Raw genomic sequence first — 12,144 nt, forward strand, 5'->3', positions numbered from 1 at the left:
ATGGGCAGGGGATATATTCACTTGGCTAACACAGACAATCCCCGAACCTGAATAGAACTAAAATAAGGAAAATCAGAATAAAATTATGGTCTAACCCTAACCTGTTACACATACTACAGGAGTACCATTTTATGTATAACGCAGACAAACCTCCAGAGAAAAAAATGGCTTTTCAAAGATTTTCATATTGGCAAGCAAAAATAGAAATTATTCCAAGAAAACCAGACAAAAAAAAATTGGGTAAACAGGTCCACATTTCAGAACCAAAACTTAATGTGATCAAATTTCAAATCTAATTTTAACTTCTATTCAAAACCAGTAAACTGAATCTGAAGTATTCACGAGCGCTTAGTAGATATCTAATCAAGCAGAAAAAGATACAAAGAAACACACAAATCCTTAGTTGTAGGTACGATAGGTTAGGTATCAATTGGCTACCTTTTGAGTGGTTCACTAAAGCTGAAAAACTTCAGCAATTTGATGAAATACAAATTTTGACATGCTCAGAGAGGACCTCCTATGATTCTTTCAAATAATTCCATTATGATTTTACATCGATTTTTTGTTATGAAGTCAGTTCTCAATATATCTTAACCATGATTGTTGTTTTTTTTTACTACCGGTAAGTATTTTTACTTCATTCAATACATCTATGACGACTAAAACATTACATGGTATTGATAAATTCTAAATTTAAAAAAAGTTAAAGCCTATATATCAAATTTTGTACAAAATGTTTCCACACTTACTGATATATGGCAAGAATCCGTTCTCTCATCTTCCATAATTTCAATATTTCCCATATGAAGAATTGCTGATATTATACGGAACATTAACGACTGGTACTTGGTACTGACTCCTAAAATTAGAATGATTATCGAATTATTTTGTGATTCAAATTACCAATCTTATGATAAGTATGATTACAAAAGCCTTGTTGTACATAGATTATGCGAAGAGAACACTGCGCTTGCACCAAGAATGTAAATTGTTTAACAGGAGTCCGGGATTATTGGGCACTCTTGCTAGGGCGGTGCATTTTGGGCCTGAGTGTGTAGGTGCCAGCTGACAGTAGGGCACGCCATTAACATCATCCAATTTGGCATTAGGTGAGAATTTTAACAAATTTTAAAATTCATTCCAAACGTAAAACAGGTTCATAAAAAAGGAACGTCCAAATAATTTAATATGGAACATTAAAGATTGGTACTTTAATGTACCCCTGGATTGGAATTATATGTAGAACTTCATTTAATGCTTCAAATTGGGTATAAGTATGATACCCTACTTCAGTGGTTAGCTGGTTCCCAACCGTTTTTATCAATTTCCTCCTTTCGCCTAACTTGGAATTTTTTATTCCTCCCCCATTATGCATGAAAAGTGCTTTATTTATTCAATTTTTGATGGAATGTTAGCTAGTTAGCAATTTTTCTTTGAATTCGACTTTTGAAGCGCATTTTTATTTAATGTTTTATCTGACCTGAAATTATCTTTACAAAAACTTAATATCTTACCAAGTAACGTAAGAGCATGCACAGTTTCTTGAAATTCTTTCTGATCATCAACATTGTCTATGGTCGTACAGTTTCCCACTCTGGTATATTCAAAATGTTCGGCAGACACTGAAAAATAGAGGAAAGAGTTAAAATGGAAATTTCAAACAAAATGATTGTTTAATTACAAGTAAATATTATCGAATGATAAGAAATTCAATTTTTTCATCGCCATCCATAGTTGCCCTTGCCTCAAATTAATCACCATTGTTCCCTGATAGGGCTAGGTTGAAGCGTCAAGGGTCACTCGCAGCTTTTCTACCAGTGGGAGTTAGTAATTTTTGATAATTATTTAAGAGAGGAAAGTTGTTGAGATGGGTTTCTTGTCCAGATAATGCCAGATATGGAAATAGCAAACCAGTTAAATTATTCCAGATGCATAGACGGTAAGAATGCATGGGACTGTAGCTGACCAGCAGTTACATATACCACCATGCATTAAGAGCAGTCCAGCAATTTTTTATAGTTAAGTTTATTTACCAAACCAGTAAAATAATAAACAGATACAATGCAAAAAATATGCGCAAATGTCCAGAATAATAATTTTGCTGGAGAAGGGAAGCCACAGGGAACCGAAGCTGGTTATCAAGCAGTGACACCCAAGGTTCTGCTATCTAATGAAGAATTAGACGTTCAATTATCATTATTTCATATGGTTTCTTATTCTTCACATAAGAAGCTTTTACAAGATTAGAAATATAAATCTGTGACAAAAACTACAAGTAAAGGGTGTTTTTAACTATGCCACCTGGGCTTGATTAGTTCAATCAAGATAATAATACTTCACATACTCAATTTCAGTGGTTTGAATTGTGGAAGATCAGCACAAGCACAAAGTTGATAGAAAATATGGTAATTCCTTTCATCAGGAGCCTGAAATAGAACAGAAAAGGTATCTGGCTTTAGTCATTACAATTGCAAAACGATTATTTGAAAAGTTTGGGAAGCCCCTGTTTGGGCGTTTCTCAATAAGAATTGTAAATACAATCTGATTAATAAAAAAAATATTTAAATTATAACAGATATTCTCTTGCAATTTAGTTACTCGAGATAGATTTATTAGTGACCAAAAAGTTGTGGCATATCAAAGCATGTTCTGTCACGAGAAAAATTGCAGATAGCGGTTAACTACCACAGCATAAAATCCTCGTTTCGTGCTGAGCAGCTATACTTTATTTCAAGGATGCAAAAATTTGTCCTGCAATGGATTGGGAAAAAAGATCTAGAGTTCAAGTTGATGTTCTGTGTATCAATCAACCGAAGATTATAGCTTAATGCTAACACAATGCCTCGTTCTAGGTAAGATATGACGCAAATACTAACTTTTTTAAAAAACGATCAAAACCTTACAACAGGAAAATAATTCGTATGCAATTCAACAGATAATATAGGAAACTATACAAAATTTGACCTTAGTCCCTGTAATGTTAATAATAGTATTCAAGCTTGTATATTTTCAAGTTATTCTGTTAGCATTTGAACAATGTATTATTTGCCATGATAAATAAAAGATACTCCCGTAGTATGTAAACCAAGATGGCGGACACCGGGACGTAGTATGTGCACCAGGTTAAGGTAAGGCCATAATTTCAGGTACAAATACTATAGGAGACACTAGTCCCCAAAATCGTAATAGAACTGAAATTATAAAAACTGGAATAAAATTATGGCCTAACCCTAACCTGGTACACATACTACGTTCGAGTGTCTGCCATCTTGGTTCACATACTACGAGAGCTCCAAATAGGATGCATGAAATGAAATAAAAAGTATGATTATTGTAAGCCAAATAGAAAAACGTATGCTAAACTTTTCTGTAAATACCTATCCAACAAATAAGCTTATTTAGCATTTAAATACATGGACTGCCTATGGTCAAATCATTATTTAATTGAAGTTTTCTATGTCTTGCGCGTTAGTTAATGAAGTACTTATGCTTGATTCTCTATCAATATAAGTGGTAATCCTATGCCTTTAAAAATTTACAAAATGCATTAAGAGCACACATTTCTCTGTTCTGATAATGAACCTTGCTTATGTTTGGAATATTATAGAAAAAAGAAATTATGATGGTAACTGTAAATGTTAGCATAAAAATAAAAACATTAGTTTAAGCCAAATTTAAATAAAAACTGGACGAAGCGTTATTACGATAGATAGTCATTAATAATAGCAATAATGAAAAGAACATCACAGACTCTGAAATTAATGAAAAGATGGCCAAATGTTAAGGAACACATCTATATGAAACATTACTTACATTATGCTGGATAAAGAAAATATTTCTTGATTGTAATTTTTCGATTTTAAAAACAAATTTAGACAAAAATGAATAAATCGGAGGGCCTTAAACTCAAAATGGCAGAACTTGTAAAAAATTGAGAAAATTTGGATTTTTTGAATTTTGGCGAATTGGTAAGATAAAAAAAAATTTTTGATTTTTTTGAATTTTGAGAATTTTGGCGAATTTGGAAGGTTAGGGAAAATTTTAATTTTTTTAATTTTGAAAATTTTGGGAATTGCAAAGATTCCTTTACTTCCAGAATATAGTAACTTCTTACATATCTCAGTGGCTGTTTGTGCACAGACGTGTTTTATCAAGGATGATTCGCAATTTTGTAACAAACATCAAGCTGATCAAATACCGAAATAACCAAATTTTGCATTGGTACCTAAATACTGGTATACAATATACTATATCTAAAGAATTGGAATCACTTGCACGTACCAGATTAAACTAAATTAAAAACTCGTTTCGTGAGCCGCACCAATTTCAGAATTGGCACTTCTCTGTGTGCCTCACAATTTTTCCCTGCGGGCCGCAAGTTGCACACTCCTTTTGAAGCGGTTACAGACGTAATTGTGTTTGCATCGCAGATCACACATATCTGTTTCAAATCCGATGCCTGCCAATTCACTCAGAGCGCAATACATAAAGTAGGAAATTCCAAACTTGGAAGATCCCTCCAGTTCCTTCTTAGATCATTACAGAAGTGTGTGTACCCATATGGATCAAGTTGTGTAAAAGGACTGAAACCTATGGGGGTAACAGACAGCCCCCGATATCGTAATGGAACTAAAATAAGGAAAATTGTAATAAATTATGGCCTAACCCTAACCTGGTACACACACTGCAGGAGAAATCATTACATATCAATCACATTCGTTATTCAGAACTTATTCAAAGCAAGACGCGAATGAGAGTCATATACCAATCCTAACAATAACAAACAGCATAGATACCTGTGAGACAACCCTTGATTTCTCCAGCAAATATGTTCTCATGTGAGCTCCAATAATATGAAAGTTCTTGTTGAAGCTGATTTGAATGTATTTCCCGAATCTACTGCTGTTATCGTTACGAGTTGTCTTTGCATTTCCAATTGCCTGAAAAGAGAGATTTTAAATCTTCTAAAATTTTTCTAACCTGGTGATTTAACAGCTGATGAATGGTCCATTTATAGAAACTGCAAAATTAATTGCATATAGGACAGGCGGTTATGGACCTACCCAGTTAAAGAAACTGGAATAAAGCAAGACCTGACTATCCTGGATTATTCAAAATTGGATGGTGAATATGGTTCAATATGGTCACAAAAGTGGAATATAGCAGAGAGAGTCCAAAAATCAATGAAACAAAAACCAGTTTATTTTAGCTGATACATAGGCAGATAAAAAACAACGTATACATGGAGGTGACCGTACATTTGTTTTGAACCCATGTACATTTGAACCCATGCGTATATCCACGGGTTCAATCTATATGCGGGTGGTAAAACCCATGGGTTAGGGTTAGTATGGGTTTAACTATCCGTGAAACAAAAAAAATTCCATAGGTGCAATAGCATACAGGTGCAATTGTCATGGGTTCAAATGTACGTGGGTTCAAATGTAATGGAACCATACATGGAGAGTATACACTGGGAGGCTTGCAAAATATAAATAAGACTTGTTAAGAATTTGACAAAAAAAGGTTTTAATACAGATATAAGGAAAATAATACTATCAATCGTTCCTCACAGTCTCATGTGTTTTTATGATATTTATTGCAAAAAAATTACCATCTTTTTTCGATCACAAGACTTTCACGAATCATAATATCATTCTGTCACTAAATTGCTTAGATTGCTCATTTATGCATAAGATATAACGGTATTTAAAGCAATAGTGGTACCGGTGTAGGCAATAAAGTAGCCTATAAAGCAATACCTGACCAGGCTTATTAGGCACACAATCAATTTTTGAGGAAAAAGGGATTCGATGTGTGCATTATGGTCTGTAAAATTCGGTACTTTATTAGCCTTAGCCTAATTAGAAACAGAGACCCCATATATAGATAATTAGCTATTTACCAAGAACAAACCTTCGTTGTTTGCACATGTATTTATGAGTACAAAGAACAGCAAACAACCGTAATTAAACTTTTAATCAAGGCTGATGCCTCTGCTATAAAATACATTACAGATTCCACATATGAACAAATTTGTGACTTGGAAAAAATTTCGATGAACTCGGCAATCAATGATCATTCAGGGAAAAATCTATTTCAAAAACCAGATATTCCCAATTCACATTTCTTCCACAAAATTCGCCATTTTAGGATTAAAAGTCTGATATTTTCCAAAAATTTAGGTTTTGATTGTTATGATTATTATTAGTTCAATATTGGTTTCATTGAAATTCAAAAAAATAAAGTTCAGCTTATAGATATAGCTTATTCAGATTGGACTTAGGTATTAGTGCATTCTTAATATTTTTTTCATTATTAAATTATTATTAGTTCATTAATGGTTGTATTGAATTTTATATAATGTAATTTGGCTCATAGATTATAGATTTATATTTATGGCTTATGTATATATCTTTCAAAAATATTCAAATTCTAAATATTAGAAATCGAAATTGTTCGTGAAACAGAATTTGCATATAAATATGACTAAAACTCGGAACGAAATTTAAGTATAGCTTATGATTCACATATAATCATTATCGGTTACTTGAATTACAAAAACAAAATTGAGCTTATACATTATAGATACAGCTTATTTGGATTTTGCTTAGATTTTGGTTCTTTCTAAATATCTTGAATCAAAAATATTTGCAAAACAAAACTGAACAGCATATAGAAATAACTGGTGTTAACTAAGAACAAGCCGACATTTGAGAATAGCTTATGATTCTGATTTGGGCTTCCAGATAATCTAATATTATGAATGTGTTTAAAATAATGTTTTAGGAATGTAAGTACCATAATCAAATTTATTCTGAATTGAGTCATGTTCAACAAAGTCCCGAAAATTTTGCAATGGTAAAGTATAGGAAGAATTTTTCGGGGGTCAAAGGTTGGAGAAAGGTCCATTAGGTTCGAAAGGCCATATTAAATCGTCACATGGGCCAAGGGCCGCGATTTGGGAACCACTATTTTAAATTTTCTAACCATACTGCGAGGCTTCAATATAAAAGTTTTAAATAAAACTAATCAAAATTATTTCATGAAATCTAAAATTTGAAATATTGAATATAAATTTTTTTAAATTGATTCAAATATTCAATTATTTTCTTTCGATTTCCACTTAATCCATGTATGTGGCATGTGGGGACCATATAAAATATTTAAAAAATCTATACCACATACAGAGTACAATTTAGACTACATACAGCACCATATTAATAAATATTCATAAGTAAAAACAGAAGGCTCAATAAAATCTCTTGTGATGTAAGAATCAGTCGCTATGACAACTATATGGTAAATTATTCATGATGTCATAAGCTGGAAGGAAATGACAAATCTTTGTGCAATTCTAAACAAAAAATATTGCGCTGTAAAATGATTCATTTTTTTATTTCACTTTAAAATATAACAAATTTGAATTGTACATCTTTTTGATGTATGATATTACAGCATTTCCTATGGGCACTAAGCGCTTGAATTGTGAAAATAATAATATAAAAATGTTTTGAATTCTTTAGTTTATTGTAACAAAGAAATACAATTTATTGAAAAATAGTTAATTTTCACACAGTCTGTTCATTACTAACTGTTCCCGAAGAATTTGAAAAAATAAAAGAATATTTGAATTGATTAGAAATTAATTACAGTATGTTGAATGATACGCAATCATAAGCGTTATGGTATTTGTTGAACATTTAGGGCAGGGGTCTCAAACTCGCGGCCTGCGGGCCAATTGCGGCCCGCAGGATGATAGTTTGTGGCCCCCGCCTTTGTATTGAGTTTGATGTTAGTGCGGCCCACAAGTCACTTAGCATGATTAAGGCTTTCAATATAACAGCGCTTCCCAAACTGTGTTCCGCTGAACACTAATGTTCCGCAAGTATCTTCCGAGTGTTGCGTGGAAAAGGAATCAAAAATACATCTAAATTGGTCGCCATGGCGATCTGAGAATCATGAAGTTGTTGCCCAATCGTCACCGTCGGCCCAAAGTGGTTTTGTTAAATACAGACAAGTAAGTCTAAAGAATAAAGGCAAAAGGTCAACCGTTCTTCCTCTATCTCTACCTGGTTTTACTTCGAAATGCTGAAAGTTTTTCTTTATCAATATAAAACAAATTATTTTATTATATATCCCCTGAAGGGAATATGCAGTGCGGTAACCTACCAGTACCATACCTGTAGGCCTGATATTCGATCGCGGGACCGCCTGAAATAATTTTAAAACAGCATTCCATGATTTTTGACGTCACAATCACTAACGTTTAGTTTTATCTTGATACATTGTAACCATGTTTCCCATGTGGCAAAACATCACTGTCCATCGGCTAAATGCTTGATTGAAACAACAGCGCAACAGTTATTACAAGATGGAATTTTATAATTTCGCTCATCTATAAACGTGTCGTTGGAAGTGAAGTTTTAGTAAACAGAAAGGTTGGTGATGAGCACAGACAATTTCAAAAAACCGGGAAAACTGGAAAAAAGACTCTGCCCCAGCGGCCCCCAAGTAAATTGAGTTGGAGACCCCTGATTTAGGGCATATTCGATAGACAGTTGTAAAACAATATTTATACATCATCCTTACACCATAACGTGGTGATATTACCTTTTATTTACTATTCGGGCGGATCTAAAGTTTTATGAGGAATTACGTAATTCTTTAGCATACCGGCACAAAATAAATAAAATACCGATACAAAGATAATAAATGAAACAATATATTTAACAGGGCATAAATTTCAGATATCAAATGAAGTTTAATAGCAATAATTACCGCCGCTCCAGAAGTATGTGTACCAATATGGAGATAACTAATTTTTTTCGCATATTGTGTAACGGGACTGAAACCCATGGGTATATTCACTTGACTAACACAGACAGTCCCCAAACTCGTAATAGAACTAAAATAAGGAAAAACAGAATAAAATTATGGCCTAATCTGGTACACACATTACAGGAGTACGCTACCTAGTACACGCCATATTTAGTTTAAAAGTAGTGAAGTGGAAAAATTCAAACTTTCCATCAGAACTTGTAATTAGGGCAGAAGGCAGCACTAAATGTGAGAACAAATCACTAAAAATCAATACATTCCACAATGCAAGCCTTGCAGATGGAGTAAGTTCTCAAATAGATGTCAGATAGTTTAAATATTGACTAAATTACACAACCATATGCTGTAGTGAGAGAAACACATCTGATTATAATTAAACGCATATTCAACATTCTATTCAATTCAAGAGTCTTGCAGCATAGCAACACAAATGTATTTCAGTAACATTCATCTGACCGAGGTAAGGAAAGGTAGATAGTTTCACGTAACCTCAACTGTTAGTTATATTCAACATTCATGTATGATTGTAATGACCATAGCCAGATAATTTGCTATTTTGAAATACTTTTAAATACAGAATATTGGGACCTCCTGAAGTATGCACACCAAGATGGCGCACAACCTGAACTCAGGTTGTGTACCAGGTTAGGGTTCAGGTTATGCAACATGTTGGTGCGCATACTTCCGGAGTACCGAATATTGAATACATTTTAAATTGGGTCATGTCCAACAAAGAACATACAAAAATTATTATATTTGAAAATTTCATATTCAACCTTCTTTTTCAAATATACTACTAGGCTGCCATATAGGCATCAGGCTAGGAATACGGGTGACGGGGTGAGCATAATATGGTCCCATATAAATGTTCTTTGTACAGGCAATTCGACTGCTAATTAGACAGATATTTGCTTCACTACAAAAATATGATAATCGTCTATGTCTATACCATGGGTGGGCAAGGTTTTTAAACCATGGGGCCAAAAATTTTGCCAACATAGTCTGGCGGGCCATGTAAGTGTGACGTAAACCGGTAAAAGTTACATTTTATGAACAATATTTACAGTGTTACAAAAGCAAAAGTGGAAAACAATAAGCCTCGTGCCAAAACTAAATTTAATCGCAATCTCAACAAATTCCTTGAACTTGAACTAAAACATCAAAATTTGGCTTAAGTTTGGTTGTGGCAGCATCAGGCGGGCCACATTGAATTACCAAACGAGCCGGATCTGGCCCGCGGGCCGTACTTCGGCCATGTCTGGTATATACCAATGAAAAAAAGCTTATATTATTATATTATTTGCTTCATACTGATTTCGGTTTTATGAGTTCCTCAAACTCAAAAACCTCCCAATAAATAATCAATCAGCCCATAATATAATCAATATTCCACAGAATAAGATATCTTTATTATTCCACAGGGAGATATACAAAGTCCATACGACCTGATTCAGATAATCAAATATCCCTCATGAGAGAAGAATCCAGATTGGCCAGTAAGTGTGATAATTTAGAGAACTGATACTCTGAACTGAACAAGGCAATAAACAAGTCACTACAATTAGGAGGTTACCGTATTTGCTCGTTTTGTAGCCCGGGCCCATATTTTTTTAACCAAACTCACTAAACTCACTTAAAATTCAACAGCGTTGCGACAAAAGCGCTTCTGTTCTGTCCACACGGGCGGGCGGGGCGGCTATTCAAACGGGCCCTTAATCAAGATCGGGCGGTAAAACGAGCATATACGGTACTTTTTTGGTAAGAATAGCCTACTTAATTCATTACACCCTCAAGACCAGTGGCTCCCAACCAGGGGCCAGTTGAAGAGGGCCCACAATGATAGATGCAAAACTGATTTTCTCTTTTTTTACATTAAAAAAAACTTCTAACTAGTTTCATTCCTTTTCAAAATCATTTCTCAAGCTTGTTTCCACTATGCTGAGCATGAAACTGATTTTATTTTTCCCTTTACAAGAAAACTCCCCCATTCTTTTTAGTTTCATTGCATGATAAGGTTATTTCACAGGGTGTTTTCACTTTGTTGAGCATGAATTGTTTGAACATCATGGGATTTTGAATCTACCATTCTAAATAACACTATGAATACCACTGAAATGATAAACGGTGGCCATGAGCACTAAAATCACCCAGAAGAGGGCAAAAAGCCATAAAAGGATAGGAATTACTGTTCAAGACCTTGTGTTGAGTAGACTAGTATAAAAAAGCCAACTTGAAAAAAATACATCAAGTTTTACCTCCATGATAGGATTCGAAGCAAGCACTTTCTTTTCCACTTGAGATTCGAGGCTCGATCCACCGACAGTCGCAAAATATCTCATCGTATATTTTGCGGAAACTGTTTTTCCTGCTCCTGATTCTCCAGTAACAATGATTGACTGGTTCTTATTCATTCTAGAATGAATGAAGTTCATGTGAAGAATGCAGAATAATTTACTATTCTGATGAGAAATGAAATTCTAAAATCAATTTTTTATGTGAATAAACAAACAAATAAACTTCTATTCTGTTAGAAGTTACGGTAACTAATTTTTGTTAATCATTAATTAATAAATGCTTAAAAAGACATTTGCAAATAAAAATATTCTAAATTACCCCCAAAATTTTCAGACTTCACTAAAAAGCACTTTCAAATGTATTCAAATATTCGAATAGTCTCGGACATCCCCGAGTTTTACCATATGATTGCGCTTTGTTATTATATTTCCTCTCCTTCAAATAAAAATCATACTTTACCTAGTCATTTGTTTGAAAGCCTCTTCAGCGATAGCAAATATATGAGGATCCATTTCCCCCATGTTATGTCCAGAGTAAAGATGAATGAAATCGTTGGAATAAATTGAGAGTTCTTCATATGGATTGATCGCAACAAGAACAATTCCTGGAAATATAATGCAATATAAGTAGTTGCAAGCAAAAAACGAATTCGCTTAAAAAACTTCGAGATGAAACTTCCCCAACCAAGGTCACTAAGAAATCAGAGGACACAATTACCACTGACAATTGAAATAGCAAAAATGGTATTGTGTATAGCAGCACTCCAGGGTTCTGCCAGTACAATCCAGACGTTTCGCAAAGTCTTATTCAAATCCAAGATTCTAAAATATTACATCTACTATAAACAATATACAATCACATCCGATTGAGTATGTAGGTAATTGAAAACAGAAAAGAATTCTCCCTAATCAAAAAAAAAATTTTTACAAGAGAGATTTCTATGTGAAAATTGGATGATCACACACAAATGTAGTTGTGTGAAATAATAATTAAAATTACTTTCATGTT

The 12,144-nt window shown here is 33.7% G+C and overlaps 1 protein-coding gene across 1 annotated transcript in view; it reads right to left on the bottom strand.

The window, feature by feature from the left end:
- LOC120341197 (unconventional myosin-Va-like) overlaps positions 1-12,144 on the bottom strand; it is a 65,053-nt gene that overhangs the window by 50,136 nt on the left and 2,773 nt on the right. Inside the window, exons 4-9 of the mRNA XM_078119842.1 lie at positions 11,596-11,740; positions 11,097-11,253; positions 4,797-4,940; positions 2,345-2,426; positions 1,515-1,622; positions 750-859 (exon numbers count right to left, since the gene is read on the bottom strand). Of these exons, the coding sequence (XP_077975968.1) occupies positions 750-859; positions 1,515-1,622; positions 2,345-2,426; positions 4,797-4,940; positions 11,097-11,253; positions 11,596-11,740 (746 nt within the window). The remainder of the gene's footprint in view (positions 1-749; positions 860-1,514; positions 1,623-2,344; positions 2,427-4,796; positions 4,941-11,096; positions 11,254-11,595; positions 11,741-12,144) is intronic.

The sequence above is a fragment of the Styela clava genome, chromosome 14 (genome assembly GCF_964204865.1).
Source record: "Styela clava chromosome 14, kaStyClav1.hap1.2, whole genome shotgun sequence".
NCBI classification, from domain to species: Eukaryota; Metazoa; Chordata; class Ascidiacea; order Stolidobranchia; family Styelidae; genus Styela; species Styela clava.